Source organism: Dendrobates tinctorius, unplaced genomic scaffold, assembly GCF_039654945.1.
Source record: "Dendrobates tinctorius isolate UK_male_01 unplaced genomic scaffold, ASM3965494v1 ptg000075l, whole genome shotgun sequence".
Classification (NCBI taxonomy): domain Eukaryota; kingdom Metazoa; phylum Chordata; class Amphibia; order Anura; family Dendrobatidae; genus Dendrobates; species Dendrobates tinctorius.
The window spans coordinates 20,655,689-20,679,918 of NW_027361743.1; the positions used below are offsets into that span (position 1 = coordinate 20,655,689).

General features: G+C 46.7%; 1 protein-coding gene across 4 annotated transcripts in view; it reads left to right on the forward strand.

The window, feature by feature from the left end:
* The first annotated feature begins 1,402 nt into the window (after positions 1-1,402).
* The window catches only part of PSPC1 (paraspeckle component 1), a 159,051-nt gene continuing 136,223 nt past the window's right edge, over positions 1,403-24,230 (forward strand). For 3 of the 4 annotated variants that reach the window (XR_012233690.1, XR_012233691.1, XM_073583068.1), the window contains exons 1-4: positions 1,403-1,869; positions 11,166-11,467; positions 15,048-15,143; positions 21,976-22,172. Coding sequence is in view for 2 of the 4 variants with exons in the window: in XM_073583068.1 (XP_073439169.1) it covers positions 1,492-1,869; positions 11,166-11,467; positions 15,048-15,143; positions 21,976-22,172 (973 nt within the window). In the remaining 2 variants the exon portion in view is untranslated. The remainder of the gene's footprint in view (positions 1,870-11,165; positions 11,468-15,047; positions 15,144-21,975; positions 22,173-24,230) is intronic. The other variant, XM_073583067.1, reaches the window with a different exon arrangement.

Consider the following 24,230-nt stretch of genomic DNA (forward strand, 5'->3'; position numbering starts at 1 on the left):
TGTCCCACGACGATCTCCCGTGGAGAACAGCAGCATCAGCTGATGCGACCGCTCTCTAGGGGCCCCAGGAATACAATGACGAAAGGTAGGTATCCTTCCGCACTGTATTCCTCCGCCACTGTAAAGAAATAGTCCCTAGTCTCACTTTTGACATTGCTGTGTGAGAAAGTTCCCACGCGGCTTTTGCCATAAAGTGAGACCAGTGAACTATAGTAACCTCTCAGTGATGCACTGCAGGAGATAGTCGTGGGACACTCGTGGATTTGTGCGGATCAGGGAGTATATCACTTGTTTGTTATTTTAATATTTTTTACAGTGAGATGACACTGGCTTCGGGGATCAAAGTGACAAGTGATGGTGAATATGTACTCTATGTCTATATGTATGTGTTGTATGAATGTATTGTATGTAGTTTGTATGTATGTAGCATGTTGTATGTATGTAGTATGAATGTAGTATGTATGTTTTGGTTTTTTTTACATTCAACACATTAGCCGGATGATGGGACTACTACTGTCCCATCATTGGCTAATGTGTCAATCACTGTCATTGTAGCAGGCATAGCCCGATGGGACACAACCCCCGGCAGGCCAGCACAGACCGCGCATCATAATGACATCATTTCAGCAGCCAATCACAGCCACAACACTGGCTCATTGCATTATGGGAACTTCCGATTCCGGTATTCGATATTGTAAAAATATTGGTACTCGGTATCGGAATTCCGATACAGCGAATATCAGCTGATACCCGATACTTGCAGTATCGGAATGCTCAACACTAGTGGTCAGTCATAGGCACTGTGGCGGCATTCACATGTGGCTCTTCAAATAATTCCTTTTAAAAGAGTGAGGGGCATGACAGAGTACAGCAAAAATTCACTGATCGGGGTCAGGCGTGCTATAGTTTGTGGGCTGGTGGGGTTTGTGTGGCAGGGCTGCTTTTTTGTCCGTCCGGCCCTGATTTCCTCCCATCGTTCAGAACATTGAATGGCAAAATTAATTCAAAACTACAACTCCTACTGCAAAATGGTGTCATCTAGGAACATGGAGGGAAAATAAGAGCGTTAGGGGCTAGGGCTTCGGACAATAACAATGGCTGTGGTGGCTTCTCTCGGTGCAATGTGAGGAGCCTGCAGTGCACTCCACGTGCCCCAGCAACACACAGCCACTGCACAGGCAGCCGCCGCAGTACGGCTCTGAGGTCACAAGCGAGCACACTGGTCACTGCTTTACATGTCCTCCTCGCCCCGACCCATTTTACTGGAGACCGTTACATGGTATCAGAATAAGTTGTGCTCTACAGAAAAATGGCCGCCCCTATGATGTGAGCGGAGACGACAACGTGCGCACGAACGCGCGACCTCTAGCAATCGTAACGCCGGCTGAGGTGGTCTGGAGGCGTGACGTCACCGGCCTTTGGAAAAATTTTCACGTCGCCATTTTGAAGCTGCCTCTCCTCTGTCCGGCGCCTCTGTTGCTGTGATTGGCAATGGCGAACAGGAACCTGAAGCAAGTGCGCATCGAGAGGAATAACAATGGGAGAAACAGCAGCGACATGGTCTCCCCCCCACAGCAGCAGATGGTGCTGCCGGGGAGGGGGAACAAGCGCGGCGCCGAGCTAGCGGAGGGAGACCCAGCTCTGATGCCGCCCAGGATGGACGAAGGGGAGGAAGAGCGGGGGGTGACCATCGATATCAAGAGCTTCCTGAAGCCCGGGGAGAAGAGCTACACCCAGCGCTGCCGCCTGTTCGTGGGCAACCTGCCGACCGACATCACGGAGGAGGACTTCAAGAAGCTGTTCCAGAAGTTCGGGGAGCCCAGCGAAGTGTTCATCAACCGGGACCGGGGCTTCGGCTTCATCCGCCTGGTACGTGACGTCTGCGCCGTCCCCTCCCGGCCCCTAACCCCTCGCCGTCTGCGCCGTCCCCTCCCGGCCCCTAACCCCTCGCCGTCTGCGCCGTCCCCTCCCGGCCCCTAACCCCTCGCCGTCTGCGCCGTCCCCTCCCGGCCCCTAACCCCTCGCCGTCTGCGCCGTCCCCTCCCGGCCCCTAACCCCTCGCCGTCTGCGCCGTCCCCTCCCGGCCCCTAACCCCTCGCCGTCTGCGCCGTCCCCTCCCGGCCCCTAACCCCTCGCCGTCTGCGCCGTCCCCTCCCGGCCCCTAACCCCTCGCCGTCTGCGCCGTCCCCTCCCGGCCCCTAACCCCTCGCCGTCCCCTCCCGGCCCCTAACCCCTCGCCGTCCCCTCCCGGCCCCTAACCCCTCGCCGTCCCCTCCCGGCCCCTAACCCCTCGCCGTCCCCTCCCGGACCCTAACCCCTCGCCGTCCCCTCCCGGACCCTAACCCCTCGCCGTCCCCTCACCCCTCGCCGTCCCCTCCCGGCCCCTAACCCCTCGCCGTCTGCGCCGTCCCCTCCCGGCCCCTAACCCCTCGCCGTCCCCTCACCCCTCGCCGTCCCCTCCCGGCCCCTAACCCCTCGCCGTCCCCTCCCGGCCCCTAACCCCTCGCCGGCCCCTCACCCCTCGCCGTCCCCTCCCGGCCCCTAACCCCTCGCCGTCCCCTCCCGGCCCCTAACCCCTCGCCGTCCCCTCCCGGACCCTAACCCCTCGCCGTCCCCTCACCCCTCGCCGTCCCCTCCCGGCCCCTAACCCCTCGCCGTCCCCTCCCGGCCCCTAACCCCTCGCCGTCCCCTCCCGGCCCCTAACCCCTCGCCGTCCCCTCCCGGACCCTAACCCCTCGCCGTCCCCTCCCGGACCCTAACCCCTCGCCGTCCCCTCGCCGTCCCCTAACCCCTCGCCGTCCCCTAACCCCTCGCCGTCCCCTCCCGGCCCCTAACCCCTCGCCGTCTGCGCCGGCCCCTAACCCTTCGCCGTCTGCGCCGTCCCCTCCCGCCCACTAACCCTTCGCCGTCTGCGCCGTCCCCTCCCGCCCACTAACCCTTCGCCGTCTGCGCCGTCCCCTCCCGCCCACTAACCCTTCGCCGTCCCCTCCCGCCCACTAACCCGTCTGCGCCGTCCCCTCCCGCCCACTAACCCGTCTGCGCCGTCCCCTCCCGCCCACTAACCCGTCTGCGCCGTCCCCTCCCGCCCACTAACCCGTCTGCGCCGTCCCCTCCCGCCCACTAACCCGTCTGCGCCGTCCCCTCCCGCCCACTAACCCGTCTGCGCCGTCCCCTCCCGCCCACTAACCCGTCTGCGCCGTCCCCTCCCGCCCACTAACCCGTCTGCGCCGTCCCCTCCCGCCCACTAACCCGTCTGCGCCGTCCCCTCCCGCCCACTAACCCGTCTGCGCCGTCCCCTCCCGCCCACTAACCCGTCTGCGCCGTCCCCTCCCGGCCATTAACCCCTCACCGTCTGCGCCGTCCCCTCCCGGCCATTAACCCCTCACCGTCTGCGCCGTCCCCTCCCGGCCATTAACCCCTCACCGTCTGCGCCGTCCCCTCCCGGCCATTAACCCCTCACCGTCTGCGCCGTCCCCTCCCGGCCATTAACCCCTCACCGTCTGCGCCGTCCCCTCCCGGCCATTAACCCCTCACCGTCTGCGCCGTCCCCTCCCGGCCATTAACCCCTCACCGTCTGCGCCGTCCCCTCCCGGCCATTAACCCCTCACCGTCTGCGCCGTCCCCTCCCGGCCATTAACCCCTCACCGTCTGCGCCGTCCCCTCCCGGCCATTAACCCCTCACCGTCTGCGCCGTCCCCTCCCGGCCATTAACCCCTCACCGTCTGCGCCGTCCCCTCCCGGCCATTAACCCCTCACCGTCTGCGCCGTCCCCTCCCGGCCATTAACCCCTCACCGTCTGCGCCGTCCCCTCCCGGCCATTAACCCCTCACCGTCTGCGCCGTCCCCTCCCGGCCATTAACCCCTCACCGTCTGCGCCGTCCCCTCCCGGCCATTAACCCCTCACCGTCTGCGCCGTCCCCTCCCGGCCATTAACCCCTCACCGTCTGCGCCGTCCCCTCCCGGCCATTAACCCCTCACCGTCTGCGCCGTCCCCTCCCGGCCATTAACCCCTCACCGTCTGCGCCGTCCCCTCCCGGCCATTAACCCCTCACCGTCTGCGCCGTCCCCTCCCGGCCATTAACCCCTCACCGTCCGCGCCGTCCCCTCCTGGCCATTAACCCCGCACCGTCCCCTCCTGGCCATTAACCCCTCACCGTCCGCACCGTCCCCTCCTGGCCACTAACCCCTCACCGTCCCCTCCTGGCCACTAACCCCTCATCGTCCGCACCGTCCCCTCCTGGCCACTAACCCCTCACCGTCCGCACCGTCCCCTCCTGGCCACTAACCCCTCACCGTCCGCACCGTCCCCTCCTGGCCATTAACCCCGCACCGTCCCCTCCTGGCCATTAACCCCTCACCGTCCGCACCGTCCCCTCCTGGCCACTAACCCCTCACCGTCCCCTCCTGGCCACTAACCCCTCATCGTCCGCACCGTCCCCTCCTGGCCACTAACCCCTCACCGTCCGCACCGTCCCCTCCTGGCCACTAACCCCTCACCGTCCGCACCGTCCCCTCCTGGCCACTAACCCTTCACCGTCCGCACCGTCCCCTCCTGGCCATTAACCCCTCTGCGCCGTCCCCTCCTGGCCACTAACCCCTCATCGTCTGCACCATCCCCTCGTCCGCACCATCCCCTCCTGGCCACTAACCCCTCACCGTCCGCACCATCCCCTCCTGGCCACTAACCCTTCACCGTCCGCACCATCCCCTCCTGGCCATTAACCCCTCTGCGCCGTCCCCTCCTGGCCACTAACCCCTCACAGTCTGCACCATCCCCTCCTGGCCACTAACCCCTCACAGTCTGCACCATCCCCTCCTGGCCACTAACCCCTCACCGTCTGCACCATCCCCTCCTGGCCACTAACCCCTCACTGTCTGCACCATCCCCTCCTGGCCACTAACCCCTCACTGTCTGCACCATCCCCTCCTGGCCACTAACCCCTCACCGTCTGCACCATCCCCTCCTGGCCATTAACCCCTCTGCACCATCCCCTCCTGGCCATTAACCCCTCTGCACCATCCCCTCCCGGCCATTAACCCTTCGCTGTCTGCACCATCCCCTCCGGCCATTAACCCTTCGCCGTCTGCGCCATCCCTTCCCGGCCATTAACCCTTCATTATCACTGCAATGTTATTAACCCTTCACAGTCTGCATCATCAGCCATGTCATTAAAAGGTACCTGTCGTCACAATTGAGTATGTTTAAGTAAAGTTGTGGCCATAATGGCGCTAATATACTGATATAATAGATCCCTGCAGGGAAGAAATCCACAGCCTGGCTCTTGTTTCACATTAGATGTTTTGGTGCGATATCCACTTTGTGCATCGAAGGTAGGACGGCGGGCAGGGTCTTGGCTCTGCTGCAGCCCCTGTGCGTTGCTTTTGTACACGCCTCCTTTTTTAGTTTGCGCTAGCACCGCCGGCCGTGCTTCATCTCCCAGTGGTGTTCAGCAAAATGGTGGCAGTGCATGCGCAAACTGAGATCTCGACCGATCATTGTGAAGATGCAAAGTGACCGGGGGACCGTTCAGCAGGCAGCTGCTCACTATTTCATAACTTGGGGAAAAAAAATCACAGTAGTGAAGACTATGCAAAACGACTGAAAAGATACTAAAGGAAAACAGAGTACAGGCATTTCCAGAAGCGTCTTCTGCTTGGAAAAACTTCGAGAGCCGTCCTGTGCGCACACCTCTAGTGTTTGCAGTAGAAAATTCTTATGCAAATCCTGGAGTGTTGATGGTAAAATGCGGCGTAAAATGCCTGCTTTGTTTTTTTAATATGTTTTTGCAACTCATTTGAATGGGTGAAAAAGGCTGAAAGAATAGACATGCTGCAGATCTGCTAGGAATTAAGAAGCAACATCCACATGAGACTCCAGAGACCTCCTTCACTTTGCAGCTACTGTACAACACAGGAGATGGAGGAGGACAGAATAAATCTGCTCGTAACCATGTGTGAATACACGTATTGTGCCCTATGGGCCTGCGTGCTGGCCGGTAAAGCCAGGCGGCACATGGACATTTCACAAGGGATGTGGGAGTGCAGCCTTATGGCATAAAACTACAGTGATATGGAAATTGTGATATTCGAGACGCCAGGGTTTTATGCAGTGATGTATAAAGCCTGTTGGTCTGCGCAAAAGCATGGAGACATGTCCAATATTGATGTATCAGATCAACCTCATCATTGCTAGTCTATGGATCTGTAGAAAAGATCAGACCTCACTCATACCACGTGTCTGTTTCTCAGGGACTGTTTGATAGGAGAAACTTCCATCAGGTTTTTTTTTCCATCTGAGGGAAAACTGATGAATCTCTGACTGGGACTGCTTCTGTGCCAAGAGAAGAAAAACTGACTTGTGAAGGAACCACATCTTGTAATCCCTGGTCTTCTCTATTGTTTACTTTAGGCTATGTTCACACATTGATGTTTTTTTTCCCTCTTGGCAATTAAGAAGCGACATCAAAAAAGCAGGTTTTGCAGAGTGTTTGTCGTGTTTTTTGTGGTGGGTTTGCTGCATTTTTTTTTTTTGTGTTTGTCGGGGTACATTTGTCTCTTGTGCATGCTGATAGTTTAGTGCTTCAAAAAAAACAATTTGATTAAACGTCATCAGGTTTTTGCACCAAAAAAGAACACAGCAAAATCTTATACCTTCATTTTTTTTGCAGTTTTTTTTTGCAGTGCACATTGCTTTCAATGGGTGAAAAACGGTGATAGGGACATGCTGCATTTTGCAAAAACCCGCAGCTCTTTACTAAACAGCCAGGAAAAAAAGCTAGGTGTGCTTATGAGATTTCGGAAATGTCATAGACTTTGCTGCTACTGTGAAACGCTGCTGAAAATTTGCATTAAAAAAGGCTGCAAAAAACGCGATGTGTGAACACAGCCTTACAAATTATTTTTTGCCACTGATGCTATCATTGTACATGTTGGCCCTGTGCAGTAATTGAATCTCTGGGGGCAGCTACTTTGACCCCCACCCATCTCAAGAGCCAATGCTCTGAAGATTCCCATGTGAATGGAGCTGTGGTGGATTCTTTCTGTCACCAGGTTTTTGCTAGCCCCTTCTAAGAGCAGCTTAACGTAGGGAAAGAGACACTGATTGCAGTGATGTCATTTTACTATGTGCTGCTTTTTTGATTACAGACTTTTGTCTTCATGTTTGCTGGGTTTCCTCCCACACTCCAAAGACCATACTGATAGAGAATCTAGATTGTGAGCCCCAATCGGGGACAGTGATGATGAGGTCTGTAAAGCGTTGAGGAATATGATACTCCTGTAAGCAAAAGCATAATTATTAGTGATGAGCGAGTGTACTCGTTACTCGGGTGTTCTCTGAGTATTTGGATGTGCTCAGAGGTTTAGTTTCTGTTGCAGTAGCTGCATGATTTGTGGCTGCTAGACAGCCTGAATACATGTGAGGAATGCCTGTTTGTTAGACAATTTCCCACATGTATTCAGGCTGCCTAGCAGCCACAAATCATGCAGATGCTTTGACAAAAACTAAATCTCCGAGCTCGCCAAAATACTCGGAGACCACCCGAGCAACGAGTATACTTGCTCATCACTAATAGTTATCTGATCTAGCAGTTTTGTGTAACCCCGTACACACCACTGATTGGCAGATTTCTACCTATGCACAGTGTATACAGAAAGCTGCCAATCAGTGGTGGGAGGTGGTTGGACTACATGGAAGCAGGCCAACTAGTCCTCTAGTGATAATCCCATTGATAAAAGCAATATCAAGCAGACCAGTAAGTGACACAAACCTGGTGACAGATTCTTTTTAATGTTCCTTATTGGTTGGTTATGCAAATTGCCAAAGAGTATTGGTGTAACCATTTTGATGTGGGTTTTCGGGCGGAAAACAAAGGTGGCATTTTAAAGTAACAGCAAAATTAATGAGATTTCTAAAATCTCATTCACACTGTGCATTATTTTTTTCCTTGCAGTTTTTTATCTGTTGTGTTTAAGTCAATTATTTCAGCATTTTTTGCTGCTATTTTTCCCCACTGAGATCATAATGGCATGGCACTGAAAACGCATCAAAACTGCACATAATCTTAATTTTGATTTGCTGGCCACAGTCGGATCCAGGAAGAGCATTAAAAATGTTTGAACTGTCTTACGATCACCAAATGAGCGTTATCCACCAGGGTGAACATGCCGGCGGTCACCTGTCAAAGAAGCAAATCGATTGTTTCTGCGAGCAAGAAAATCGGTGTAAAGATAAACCAGACGTCTGCTGCCAATGGGACAGGAGGATCGTATACGTCACTGTTGTCCCATCATTGTTCCTTGGTTGTCATTGATTGTCCGATCTGCGCTCGTTATTGGCGCATTGATAGGAGGAAATCGGCACTTATAAGGCTGTGTGCCCAAGTTGTGTTTTTGTAAGCGTTTCCGCAGCGTTTGAGCCGGATCATACACTGCAGAAACGCTTAAAAGAAGCATCCCGTTCATTTTAATGCATTTTGGCCTTTTTGTGCATAGGAAACGCTTAGCGGCTAAAAACGTAGCATGTTCTTTAATTTCCGCATTAGTCCGCGTTTTTAGCTGTTTCCTATGGCTACTTTCACACATCAGTTTTTTGCCGTCAGGCAGGATCCGGCTTTTTTTTAGAAAAAATGGATCCGGCATAAATTTTGGAGAACTGTAGAAACGGATCCGTTTTTTTGCTGGATCCGTCTCTGTTCCTGGGGGCTGGCCAATTGGATCTGATCATGCGCAGACTTAAAAAAACCGGATCCGGTGGCTGGATCCGTCTTTTTCTGGATTCGGCGCATTCCGGCGCCCATAGACTTTCATTGTAGCAAAAAGCTGGAAGCGCCGGATCCGGCGCTTCCGGCTTTTTCGCCGGAGACAAAAAACGTTACAGTAGCCGTTTTTTCCAGACGCCGGAATGAGACAAGTTGCCGGATCCGGCAAAAAACGGATGAAACGCAATGCCATCCGGCACGATCCGGCGCTAATGCAAGTCAATGGGGAAAAACCGGCAAAATGCAATGCCGGATCCGGTTTTACAAAAAAAGCCGGATCGCGCCTGAAGGCAAAAAACTGATGTGTGAAAGAGGCCTATGAGTCCAGAAGATGTGCGGAAAAAAACGCGCGTTTTCTGGGAAGAAGCGTTTTGTATCGGGTTTAAAACGCTAACATGGGCACATAGCCTAAATGTTCAATAAGGATGGTTAAAAAACTGTTAGATATTTTCCAATTGCGGACATTTTTTAGCATTTCCACGGGGACCAGCATCTTGTACAACGGGATAACGTTTATCTCCACTGTGAATTGAGGGGCAGATGCCTATGCGCGGTTCTCCTCCATAGGGTTATGTTCAGACGTAGCGTTTCTTCTGCATTTTTTCATACAACTGCCTAGCAGCAGCAGCAAAATGAATATTTCCATAATCTCATACACATTTTGCATTTTCATTCATGTTGCGTTTCTTTCAACGTTTTTACTGCATTTTTTTTTTACCCGTTATGGTCAATGATCGATGTGGAAAAAAAATGCATAATGTGAACTGTGTATTAGCTGCCCACACTGCTTATTTCAGGAAAGGAAAAAAAAATTGTGCCTGTCAACATACCTCAGGAGTTCAGAACATAGCTTGGCTCGGTGACCCGCATTCATCACACAACGGCCCCGCCGTCGTCCCTCTGGCGGCCCCGCCGTCGTCCCTTCTTGCTTTATACTGTTAAGCATAGTGAGCTGGTGGCTTCCCCACATGTCACTTCTTTTATCCATTTCATGGTTTCTAAAACCTACAGCAGTTAAAAGCCGGGCCATAAGACGCAACGTGCACAGCAAGATCGTGTTGATATTGCTGTGCATTGTTAATTTTATAGGGCGCTTTTTCAAGCAGGTTCTGCCTGAAAAAGAGGTTGTGTGCACATACCCTTAGGGGAAGCTCATAAATGTGAAAAGGCAATACTGATGGGGTTTGTCATCAGGTTGCGTTTAATAAAGCTGTAGGATTTATTTTTGAGCAATCCATTTAGTTTGGTTTCCTTTGTGAGCAAGGCTGATTGGTCACTTCCTGCTCCTTTTTTCATAATATTGTTAAATGGGGTCTTCAAGCTACAAAAACGTAAATTGAATATGTTTTGAATTAGTAAGTTATATAACGCGCTAACATGCTTCCAGTCTGAAAGTCGCCCCAATCTTCAGCTACAACTTGCAGTCCTTACATGTTGTCTTCCAGTTTGTGTATGGGACAGGACAATGTTTCTTATGATGACACGTGATCAAAGCTGAGTATGAAGGTGGCTGGTCTGCTGTCTGTATCAATAGGTAAATACCAATTATTGTGCATGGCTACGGTCTCATATTGGTCATCAGTATCCAATCCATGAAGGTCAGTCACACAGAGTGGTGTGAGAACGGGGCCAGCTGACTTCTCTTTTTTGTACGCTATATTCTAGCCTAGTTTTTTGTCTATAAATGTGTGACAGATAGGGGCTGGCTTTAAAGGGTTGCCGGCAGTATCTAAGATATTGATGACCTATCAAAATTATGAGTCCTATATCCAGCACCCACCAATTGGCTTTTATGTAGGCCTGTGGCAACGGAAGTAGACACCAAAGTCAAGTGGTAGTATCCCCCTCTTACTCATTTAACCGGTTGTATGGGTATAAGAATACTTTGGGGGACAGCATATGTAAAATAACAAACCCAGTCATGTGCCTACCAAGACCCACCTGGATCCAGCATACGCTACTCCTAATGTCACATTTACACCAGCCGCCAGACCAATGCGGCCTGTGGGTGCAGTGCGTCGTTGAATGTTTTATGAGGATGCACTGCTCCGTTGCCTGACCGCTACAGCCAATTGACAGCTGGTGGAACGGAGACGACATCTTGTTTCTCCGTAGACCATGAAGCCACCTGCACTTGATCCAGATGGGTGCCGGTAGGGGAGTATGTATGTATTTGTTACATAAAACTTCACCTGGGGAACGGTATGTTTAACCTCAACTGAATCCCAGGCTACCCATGGTGCTGTTAGTCGATTGATTGAGTTCAGATTTCCATAGACTTATTTTATGAGAGTCAACACAAAAAAAAAATAGGAAGGTGTTCGTGGACCCAATGTTTTTGATCAGCAGTTGTCGCATCTATTCCGGTACGTTACTTACAATTTTCATAATTGTATTTTATTTCAGGAATCTAGAACACTTGCTGAAGTAGCGAAAGGTGAGCTTGATGGCTTGGTACTCAAAAACAGACCACTCCGGATCCGTTTCGCCACCCATGGAGCAGCGTTGACTGTTAAAAATCTGTCTACGGTGGTTTCCAATGAGCTCCTTGAAGAAGCTTTCTCCATGTTCGGCCCAGTGGAGAGAGCAATTGTCATAGTGGATGATCGTGGCAGAGCTACGGGCAAGGGGTTTGTGGAGTTTGCAGCAAAGCCCCCAGCACGGAAAGCTCTGGATAGATGCTCAGATGGGGCGTTTATACTGACAACGTAAGTGGTGTTAATGCATCTCTGCACTTGTTACACTCCTATACAGAGAACTAGATTGTGTGCAAATAAATATTAATGATTGAAGCACGTCCATGGCTTATGAAATGTGGATAGCAGATACTTCTGTGTGTTGTTAGTAGTTCTTTTGTTTTCTGCTGATTAAAATAATAAGGAAAACTAAGACTTTGTTAGCTCCCAAATAAAACAAGTTTAAAGGGGTTGTCCGGGCTTTTCACATAATCTCAGTACATATCTGGGCTGCAGAATGCTGACAATAAGTAATTTACCTTCTGTGGCCAGTTTGCAGGGTTTGCTAGATATCATCTCTTGCTTCTAAGAAAAACGTCCAGGGGGTGTGTGTTCTGGCATTGAAATGAGAACTGGTCGTTTCCTCCTACTCTACTAAAAACATGCCCTCTATAGCAACAACCCCACCCTCCATAGTAACAGGCCCTCCCCGACCACATGAACAAGCGTATCCCTCCTCACACAGTAACAAATCCTCCCCCTCTAGCAGCCTCACTGCAGAGAGCAGGACCACCCAGCTGCTCCTCCCCCAGACACACACTGAACAGTGATCTATGGAAAGTGAAACTTAGTGAGGAGGAAACGACCAGTCCTCATTTCAATGCCAGAACACCCCCCCCCCCCCCGGACGTTTTTCTTACAAGCAAGAGATCATATCTTGGAAACCGTGCAGACTAGCCACAGAAGGTAAATTACTTATTGTCAGCATTCTGCAGCCCAGATATGCTCTGAGATTATGTGAAAAGCCCGGACAACCCCTTTAAAGGGATTGTCTCACGAGAGACCCTTATGACGTGTCCAAAGAATGTGCCCTAAATGTCTGATAGATGCGAGTCCCGCAGTGGTTTTCCCATTTCGACCGGCGTTCGACCACCATTCAATAGTGAGTAGGTGCCGCGTATGTCGGCTATCTCCTTTTATAGGACTTTCAGAATCAGCCTATCAAATGCTCCCGACTGTTTTTGGAACTCTGGTTGCAATGAATGGAGAGTGGCAATGCATGCTCAGTCTTATTTCCTATCACTGGTGGTCAGACACCCGCCAAAATGGGTTCTCTATATATATACTATTAAGAGGGGTGCTGTGTTTTTTTTTTTTTTCGTTTTTTTTTTGGGGGGGGGGGGGAGAGGGGAGAAACTCATTAATCACGTACAACCACTTTAATGATTGTACAAGTTGTGTAATTTACTGATTTATTTATTCAGTGCATGTAAACGTTTTGTCTGGCGTTATTGCTTTAGTGTGGAATGTCCTATGTAAAGTGGCTTGCAAAAGTATTCCCACCCCTAATTTTTTTTCCCGGGTTTTGCTACTTCACAACCTGTAATTATACTTTTTTTTTTTTTTTTTTTTTTCTTTTGAGGGCTTGCATCTGTCCACATAGAGCTTGCCTATAACTGAACATTTGGTTTTCATTTTTTTTTTTTTTTTTGGGTGGAAGCAAACCACAAATCTAACATTATGAAAACTTCAGTGTGCATAACTATTCACCCCCCCCCCCCACACACACACACACCCAAAGTCAGTACTCTGTACAGCCCCTTTTGTCACATTTACAGCTGCAAGTCTCTTTGGATAATTCTCTGAGCTTTCCAGATCTTGCCATTGCGAATTTTTCTCATTCCTCAAGACAAAACTTTTCCAGCTCCTCCAAGTTAGATGGTTTCCTCTGGTGAACACCAATCTTCCAAGTCTGACCACAGATTCTCAATTGACTAAAGGTCTGGACTTGGACCTAGGCCACTCCAAAACATTTACACGTTTCCCCTTAAACCAGTTATGTTGCTTTAGCAGTATGGTTTGAGTCATTGTCTTGTTTGAAGGTGAACCTCCGTCCCAGTCTCAAATCAGTGACAAGCAGGTTTTGCTCAAGAATATCCCTTTAATTTCGCACCGTCAATCTCCCCCCCCCCCCCCCCCTTAACTCGGACTATTTTCCCTGTCCCTGCTGCAGAAAAACATCTCCACAGCATAATACTGCCACCACCATGTTTCTCTGTGGGGATGGTGTTCTTGGTGTGATGAGCATTGTTTGGCGCCAAACATAGGGTTTACCTTGGTGGCTAAAAAGTTCTATTTTCGTCTCATCTGAACACAGCATCTTCCTCCATACATTTGGGGAATCTCCCACATGTCTTTTGGCAAACTCAAAATGAATCTTGGGGTATGTGAACACGTAAACTTTTTTTTGCGTTTTTTTAAGTGTTTTTACCGGCAAAAGCGCTTACAAGAGGCATCCCATTCATTTTAATGAATTCTGCACTTTTTGTGCATATTGATGCGTTTTGTTCCGCAAAAACGCATTGCGGTAAAAAACGCAGCATGCTCATTAATTTCGCTGAAAAATCCGCATTTCTAACTAAATTCTATGAGACTGGGGATGCTCCAGAAAAAAACGCGCAAAAATCACGTGGAAAAAAAACGCGTGTTTCCTGGGAGGGAGTCCTGTTTTTAGTCAGGAATTTTCTGCATACGTGTGTACATAGCCTTACTGTTTCTGTGTGTAAGTAAAGGCTTTTTTTAAGCCCACTCTTCCTAAAGGCCTCCACTATGGAGTATACGTCTTATTGTGGACGTATGGACAGATACTGCAGTCTCTGCGTGGGAATTCTGCTGCTTCTTCAGGGTTACCTTTGGTCTCTGTGCTGCCTCTCTGATTAATGCCCACCTTGCTGGGGCTGAGAGTTTTGGTGGGCGGTCCTCTCTTGGCACATTTGTTGAGGCACCATGTTCTTTCCATTTGATGATAATGGATTTGTTGCTGCTGCGGAGGATCATCAGAGATTGGGATATATTTTATAACCAGCCCCTCGCTTGTTCTTCTTAACAACTTTGTCCCTGACTTGTTTGGAGATCTCCTTGGTCTTCATGGTGTTTTGTTAGTGGTGCCTCTTGCTTAAGTGTTGCAGCCTCTGTGACCTTTCTGAAAAGGTAAAGTGTATATACTGACAGACAGGTGACTTAGATTGCACACAGGTGGACTATCTTTCATTAAGCATGTGACTTATGAAGGTAATTTTTAGTGGCTTCATAACAAAAGGGGTGAATACATATGCACTTGCCAATTCTTACTTATTTGATCCCATAAATTTAATTTGTCTATTTTTCTCACTTTACCAACTTAGACCATTTACTGCTAACGCATCACACACAAGTTGGATTACAAAAATATTTAAACACAGGTTGTATAGTGTTCAAAAACAAGTGTAAATCCAAGGGTGTGAATACTCTTAAAAGCCACTGTACGTAGCCAGTGGGAATAATGATTGACATTGCTAGGTACAACATGGTGTATTCCACAGCTGCTGTGTGCAATGATTGGTCCAAGCGAAGGAACCACCAGTTATTTCACCTGGCATAGAGCTGTAATAGGTGATATTGGGATGTATTGTAGCCAGAAAACTGAATACATGTTGCCCATCTGTATTATTTCACAGCTGTACTGTCTATCGCTGTGATCAGCTTTTTATTTGACCAATTACATCGAATGGAAAAGTAACTTGGGTGAATTCTTACATTGGGTTTCACAACTTTTTGTTTCAAATATTTTTAGGACACCTCGACCTGTTATTGTGGAACCAATGGAGCAATTTGATGATGAAGACGGTTTACCAGAAAAATTTATGCAAAAGACTCAACAGTATCTAAAGTAAGTTAATGTGTATTGTCAGCATTGGTTTAACCCTAGAAAGCGCTTAATAAACTTGTGTTGCTGGCTGTAGTTTTGCTAATCTCCTGCTGATAAAACAATGATTTTATCACTAGAGGGCTTGTGAAGCTGCTGCCATATAGTTCTCCATGTTCATGAGCTCTGTTTAACTCCACCCCACCACTGATTGGCTTCTTTCTGTGTACACTGTACATAGGCAGAAAGTTGCCAATTAGTGGTGGGGGAGGGCTTATGCAGAGCGCAGCATTTCAAGAACTGCTAGGTCTATAAAACAGTGACTTTATCAAAACTGCAGCAAGCAGTCCAGTAATTGATACCTCCCTGGAATCAATCATGCTGCTCTTAGATGAGGTAGCAAAATGTTTTCACATTGAAGGTGTGGCCTATAAACAAATCAAGGGTTGTGCAATGGGGACGCGTTTCGCGCCCAGTTATGCCAACCTGTTTATGGGTCGATTTGAATCACTGTTAATAGACAAATGTCCCCTTACCGCAGGACATATTATTTTTTACAGGCGCTTTATTGACTATCTGTTTTTAATCTGGTCTGGGACTACTGAAGAGTTATCACTTTTCATTGATAGTTTGAACCTGAACCCGTGGGGTCTTAGTTTTACCTCTACTATATCAGAGGTGGGTGTACAATTCTTAGATCTATATATTCAAAGAGGTGAGGGTGGAATTGTGCACACCTCGACCTATTTCAAGACGGTTGAAGTGAACAGTTACTTCACCTTCAATAGCGGTCACTTGCCCAGTTGGATCCTAAATGTGCCATACGGACAGTACTGGCGCATCAGGAGAAATTGCAGTCTGGAATCCGATTTTCTTAAGGAATCTAAAATTCTTAGAGAGAGGTTTAAGAATAAAGGATACCCTAAGAAGCTTTTGGAGGATGCCTTTAATAGGGTTAAAAAGGAAACCCAGGAGTCCTGCCTGGAAAAAATGGATGCCAATAAATATGGAAGAATTGCCAACAACAGCAGAGCTGAGGTGAGTCTGATTACAACTTATAACCAATCAACCAGAACACTAACAAAACTATTGAATAAATATTGGTTCATCCTTAAAAATGATCCAGTCCTAGCAAAACACCTCCCAGGGAAACCAAACATTATCTATAGAAAAAAATCGCTCCCTTAAAAACTTGGTTGCACCTAGCCTAACTTCCCTACAAACCGGACAAAGCACATCTACAGGCATGAGTACCATTGGGTGCTTCAAATGTGAAGCACTTAAGTGCCTATGTTGCGGTGCACTAGTCAACGGGGCTACAACTTTTTCCTCTAGGACAACAGGAGAAACATTCCAGATGAAATTTAGGCTGAATTGTCAATCCTCTTACGTTGTTTGTTTTGGAATGCACATGCGGCCTGCAATATGTGGGCCGTACGATACAAGCCATGCATTCACGCCTCAATAAACACAGGCAAAATATCAAAATTGGGTTTATACAACACAGCGTTTAAAAACACTTTTTAACTGAACACCAGAAAGATCATAAACAACTAAAGGTGACAATCATTCACCACATATCTGACACTGTAAAAGACAGGTACAGACAACTCATTAATAGGGAGGATTATTGGATTTTCAAGTTGGGGTGTTTACATCCTGAGGGCGTCAACCTTAATCTTGAAAATGTGGTTTTCTGAAATTTGATTTTTCCATTGCTCCACACTTTATATTCTATGTGTAAGGGAAAAGAGAATTTTTTCACTTAGGCTTCCTGAGATTTCTGAGGGAAAGAGGGGAAAAAAAAATATATGAAAAATAACTCTTAGCTTATTAATATGTAATTTCGACTCTCAGCTTTTTGTTGCTACATCAGCAGAAATGTTTTTAAAAATATTTTTATAAAGGAGAAAAAAAAAGAAACCCTTAAAATTTTTTTTTTTTGTCTTTTAGAATTCTTAACGTTCATTTGCTCTTCATTTGTATTGTTTTTTTTATTGTGTCTTAGATGTAATAAATACACTTCTACCCATTTAATACCCCATTATCCTGAATTGAAACATTCTCTTTTCTCAGCCAGCTATTGTATGCAGTTATCAGCCCATTTGATTTCAAGCTGGGAAGGGGTTAAATGTCCAAATGAGATCATTGATTAGCTCCCTTTAAATACCCCTTGTTTGTTTAACTGGTCATACCTGATGAAGGCGCATCCACCGCTGAAAAGCTTTGTGAGGACATAATGACCAAGTAAACAAGTTTCTTTTCCATCCAAAACAAGTGTCTGTCTTGGTCTGAGCACCCTAATCAGCCGTACTTCTCTTTCCTTGTATTTATAGAGGACCGTGTCAAGTGTACCTTTTTTTTTGCGCTTTCTTTATTCCAGTCATACTCCCATAGGATTTTGTAAACCACACCCCTTTGGAAAGACTGACAATGAATATAAAGACCCATATCTCTGAAACTGATGGATTTAAAAGCAAAATAAAAAAAATCTAAATACTCAGGAGCATCAAGAATGAAATGGGCCGCCATCTTACATCTGTAATACATATGCAACACTGAAGACCTTAAAGGGAATCTGTCACCCCAATTTTGCTCTGAGCTGCAGCCACCGCCATCAGGGGCTTATCTACAGCATTCTGTAATGCTGTAGATAAGCCCCCGATGTAACCGGAAATATAGAAAAACGAGTTAGATTATACTCACCCGGGTGTCTGGTCTGGTCCGATGGGTGTCGCGGTCCGGTGCCTCCCATCTTCTAACGATGACGTCCTCCTTCTTACTTCTGCCGCGGCTCCTGCGCAGGCGTACTTTATCTACCCTGTTGAGGGCAGAGTAAAGTACTGCAGTGCGCAGGCGCCGGACCTCCCTGACCTTTCCCGCAGTACTCTGCTCTGCCCTCAACAGGGCAGATATAGTACGCCTGCGCAGGAGCCGCGGCAGAATTAAGAAGGAGGACGTCTTCGCTAGAAGATGGGAGGCACCGGACCGTGACACCCACCGCCCCCGGTGAGTATAATCTAACTTTTTTCTCATCTTCCAGGTTACATCGGGGGCTTAACTACAGCATTACAGAATGCTGTAGATAAGCCCCTGATGGCTGTGCCAGCAGCTCATAGAGCAAAAAAGGGGGTGACATATTCCCTTTAAAGGGATTGACAGCCTTGAGCTAAATGTTTGACCCCAATAAAATAATAAAGCCTATACTCTTCTCCCGTGCCGGCGCCGTTCCCGCGGTGTCGTCATTCGCTCTCCCCAGGCCTGTGATGCGGTGGAATGACACGGGATGCCTAGCCCTCAATCAGCGCTGGCGTCACTGACTCCGCCTTTGGACAAACTGAACATGAAGAGGAAGGCAGGCATCAGCTGCAGCTCCAAAGGCAGAGAAAGTGACGCCAGCGCTGATTGGGGGCTAGGCATCACGTGTCACAAAACCACATCACAGCCCCCTGATCGCGAGTGCAGACTTTCCCAAATTCTTATGCAAAAATATTCAGCACATACTGCATTTAAATACTGTACCCAATTTATTTTATATTTTTGGAGTCGGTCCGTTTTATAATGACTCCACAGCACTGCCATTGATTTTACCATGTAGTATTTGGGGGAAAAAATTCCAAGTGCTTTGAAATTGCAAAAAAACAAGTGCAATTCCACAATTGTTTTTTTTTTTTTTTTTAAATTCGTTTATTGAACCAAAGGCAGGATATACAATATGCAAACTGACAGCAATGAAAATATCATGTAACACACATACATATCACAGAGCATCAATGTCAAACAGCGTGTATATACCAACTGTGCACTGAATAAAACATACTGTCAATTGCCTTACATTAGTCTGTGTATTATTATTCAAATAATAAAGCCTGCCTACTTCTAAAACATTACTACTACTACAAAACAACTATTTGCAGCCTATGTCTATATATTTAGCTCTCTATCATGCGATATCTCCGTCCTACAACGTAAGGTGAGAGGAATTCCACCTCTCCCATACCTTCTCAAATTTACCCGGGCACCCTCTGTTTTGGTAAAGCGTACACTCATATGGGATAATCGAGTTCACCAATTCTATCCAAGCCCTAAGGGTGGGATCCGAACCCCCTATCCACCGCAGTTCCAACACCTTCCGTGCCATGAACAATGTCTCCCGTAAGAAAATCCCCGTATAATGTCCCCATGTCTCATCATCCCACACCCCAAACAGACAAACCAATGGCTCAATGGGAACAGGAATCTGTGCCAGGGAGGTTAATAATGACGTTACCTCTTTCCAATAATGTATTATAATTGGACATTGCCAAATCATATGAACAAAATCCGCATCGGATGCATGGCATCTCAGACACTCCGAAGATTGGGATGCATTAAAAGAGGCATAGATGCTCATGAGGAGAACATAATTTTACCTCTATATAAGTCACTAGTGCGACCACACTTAGAATACTGTGTACAGTTCTGGTCTCCGGTGTATAAGAAAGACATAGCTGAACTGGAGCGGGTGCAGAGAAGAGCGACCAAGGTTATTAGGGAACAAGGGGGTCTGCAATACCAAGACAGGTTATTACACTTGGGGTTATTTAGTTTGGAGAATCGAAGGCTTCGGGTTGATCTTATTACAATGTATAAATATATGCGGGGACAATACAAAGACCTTTCTAATGATCTTTTTACTCTTAGACCTGTGACTGGGACAAGGGGGCATCCTCTACGTCTGGAGGAAAGAAGGTTTAAGCATACTCACAGACGCGGATTCTTTACTGTAAGAGCAGTGAGACTATGGAACTCTCTGCCATATGATGTTGTAATGAGTGATTCACTACTAAAATTTAAGAAGGGACTGGATGCCTTTCTTGAAAAGTATAATATTACAGGGTATATACACTAGTTTCCTTAACATTGCGTTGATCCAGGGAGCTAGTCTGATTGCCGTATGTGGAGTCGGGAAGGAATTTTTTTTCCCCAATGTGAAGCTTACTGTTGCCACATGGGTTTTTTTTGCCTTCCTCTGGATCAACATGTTAGGGCAAGTTAGGATAGGATATGGGTTGAACTAGATGGACTTAGTCTCCCTTCAACCTTAATAACTATGTTACTATGATTGGAAACGGCCCATCTTAAAAAGTCGAGTCGGAGTCAAATATGATTGGTTTATGATATAAAGTTGTATCATTCTATTGTTAATTGACGGAGACACCTTAGTTGGTGACTCCAAAATTTCCTCCCACTCCTCTCCCTGTGTATCATGGATGAGCCTTTCCCATTAACCAAGCATACGGCAGATTCCGTCCCCACCGATAGCATGTGTGTGTACAGAGAGGAGATGAGACCCTGGGGACCCTGTGATTTAAGAATGCCTATCAAGGGTAGAGACGAAATAGCATTATTCATACTGACATGTCTCATGTGCGACTGAAAGGCTGATCTTAATTGCAATTATCGGAAGAATTGTGACCTCGGGACATTGCACTTAGCTTGTAATTGTTCAAACGATAATAGTGTACTGCATTCATATATATCCCCTATCGTAGAGACATTGTACTGAGGCCAGAATTCAGCGGATGGGTGGGCAAGCAGTGTCGAAAAATAACTGTTATTCCATAAGGGCATTTCAGCTATGATATCACTAAATCCAACCACCCTCTTAATCTGTCTCCAAACTAGTAGCAGACGTGGGACTTTTACTTTCCATCTCCAAGAACCCCAGCGGGCAATCAGCATGTGCAGCATGAAGCAAATGGCTCTCAGAATTAGGAAGATGATTACCAGGCATCCACTTATTTATAGCCCTTGCCTGTCCCGCCAGATAATATAGAAAAAAATCCGGTAGTGCCCCCCCCTTTTTTTTTGGCCTTTGTAGGGTGGATAGCTTAAATTTTGGCCTAGTTTTCCCCCATGTGAAAGACGTAATTTGGGAATTTAAGTTAGTGAAAAAAGACTTAGGCACCACCACAGCACTATGTTGGAGAAAATAGCTGATCTTAGGGAGTAGTATCATTTTAATTAGGTTAATGTGTACAGCTACAGAAAGCGGGAGTTAACTCCAAATCTCAAATTTGACTTTAACCATCTTTTTTTTTTTTTTTACTTTTTATCAAATAGATTTTTATTAATAAGAATTCAAAATACTGAATATACAGTAAATCTTCCACAAACAATAGATTTACAAATTGAACAACCCTATTCCCCCCCATGTAGACAGCATATATAACTCTTTTCTCCATTAGATTCCTCTTACACCGTAATTTACCATTAGTCATCCTCTTTACCCATATTGTCAATCAAACCATACAAAACAGAAATGTTCCTGTGTTCGGGTATTAATGGTCTATCCACAACACCAGCATTGTAAAATATAGCACATTTCCATCAGTTAACTGTACCGTATTGTAACCAGGGATTCCACAGAAAGCAGAGAAATGCAAAAGATTTCAGCAAACAACTTATCTGAACGATGCAGGACCAAGCAGGGGACCAGCGGACTTCAAGATGCATAGGATGAAAACCAAATCACCAGCAGCAACTGAGGGAAGCTTGCCCACTTAAATCTTCCCAGTCTGTAACACCTGACTTGCACTCATCTTCTTCAGGTGATGGACTTCTGTCAACCCAACCAGCTCCACTACCCGCAGCAAACACCAGAGGGAGCCCAAACTCAGGTCAAGAGTGTTCACAACAGTAATGGCAGATAGTATCCATTCTGTAAAGGGCTGGATGATTCCTCAGTACATATTGAAGGTTATAGATAATTTAGTGACAAAATGTGTAACTGGTGGAGAAAGGTTGAACTTGAAGGACAGAGGTCGTCTTTAAATTTATGTAACCATGCTAAAAATGTTTGCTTTGTTTTTAGGGAACGAGAGGAGCCTCCTAGGTTTGCGCAACCAGGAACCTTTGAATTTGAATACTCCTCTAGATGGAAAGCTCTGTTTGAAATGGAGAAACAGCAGAAAGAGCAGGTTGACAGGAACATCAGAGAAGCCAAGGAAAAATTAGAGGCCGAGATGGAAGCAGCTCGCCATGAGCATCAACTGATGCTTATGAGACAAGGTAAGAGCTGTCCCAGTTCTTAAAGTCCATTTTCACAAATGATATTTTACTATTCTCGCAATGTATCTAATATGAAAAATGAAACCACTTTGCAATCGACGTTGATTGAAAATCTCCTGTGGTTCGTTTGTACAGCTCCCCTGCAGATTCCGCATCTCCATGGTAACATACAACAAATCTAATAAGTCGGCTGTACTCTCATCTGTCCAACCTGACCGCATATATTGTCATAGATAGATGTGGAAAGGGGAGAAAGTGAGAGACTGCAGGGTTACACCACACAATTTACCGTAGTTGTCATCTCTTCCTGTGCAGATGTATCGTTTGCAGTACATTGCTAGAATAAATTATTAGGCCGGGCCTTAGTCATCACAAAATAAGCAACGGTAGACATTTATTGATTGAGACTGGACTGACTTGGTTGAGACAGCAATTACTGAATAACGTAGTTTGTGGTCTTCATACCTCCAACTTCTTTTTATTGGAGCTATGAAAACTTCTTTATTCTGAGCTCTCACCTCCTGGGTCGGTGCCTGGACTGGAATTATTCCTTCTTGAGCCATAAAAGGTTCAGATCCAGTTGGGAAATAATGGACAGGTTTTTATTTACTTCCATGGGCATTCTCTATAATCATTGCAGATGTCATTGTGCAGAGAGGGTGAGGATCCTGTGATATCAATGTGTATGTGTCGCTTTCACTGTAATTCTGCCTGTGATAATATGATCTCTGAAAACGCGATCTTCACAGAGCAGAGATTATCAAATAATTTTTTAGATCATAGTGAAAACTGAAAGATTTCCCTTCTTGTTGTTCGTTTTTTTTTTTTTTTTTTTTTTTAAGTGTAGATTGTCATGTTTATATATTTAAAAAAAAAATCAAAGCGGTTTCTAATTTCAGAAAACCTCTGTTCACCCATCTGCAGTTTGTATAAAAGAAAACAAACCCAAGCTGTCCCTTTCCTGGTCTAGTGCTGACTTGTTGTCTGCAATTCTAATGTCATATCGACACCGCTGCAGCCAGTCGGTGAACTCAATGACTGTGAGCAGCTCATGCCGTCTGCTCAAGATGACCAGCTGAGCTTCTTTATTGGCTGTAGTGAGCTTTCGACATGACGTCAGAGCGGGCGACAATTCCAGACATTCGGAAGTAGCTGCAGAGACTTTTTTTGTTTGTTTTTTGACTGCAGCAGAAGAACAAAGATTTTCCAAAACTTCAAGCCAAAATATAAGGGGCATTTATTTTTGAAGCTTTTTCTGATGTCAAAATCTCTAATTTTTTGTGCAAAAAAATTTTGCTCATTTCTTGACATTTTTCTGAAGTGGAGTTGATAAGCTAAGCAGACCTCTTTTGAGCCAGATTTATTGAACATCGTGCGTCACTTTGATGCATTAGATGCAAGTAACGGCAACGTGATCTCATGGGAAAATGACTTTGAAATTGCCCCTGGTGTTACCTGACTCTCAGAATGTATTAGCAGAAAAAAAATATTGGTTTTTGAAGGTTGCGAAATTATTATGCTGTCCTGTTAGGCATTGCATTGCGTTTTTTGCTTTTGTCTACTCAATTATTGATTCTGCTTATGGCCCGTGAGTGTTTTAAAGGGCAAAAAGATCCATGTCATGAAATGTTCCTACCAGCAGGACTAGTATTGATTCCATTTGTGTTGCTGTATATATGCTGGTTATAGTATTCGGTCTTCTGATTTGGCTTCTTTATGAATTGCATAGCTCAATAATATTTTACCATTCATTGCTCTTGGTGACAAAGCAACTCTAATTGCAAAGCAGGGCTGTGGAGCCTGAGTGTTGGAGTCAGCGTCCATTTGGTGGAGTTGGAATAAAATGGACGAATTCCTAAAATATATAATAAATTGGGTACAGCAGTTCAATGCAGGATGTGCTGTAAATGTTTTCGTAATCTTGGAAATGTATGAAATGTCCTATAAGTGTCTGTTCTTTTCCTGATTTGTGATAAGCGACCGTCCTCGGTGATGTTCTGTTATTACTCAAGCAATATTCCCGCCTCGAGTATCAGCTGCCGGCACCGCCATCAGGGG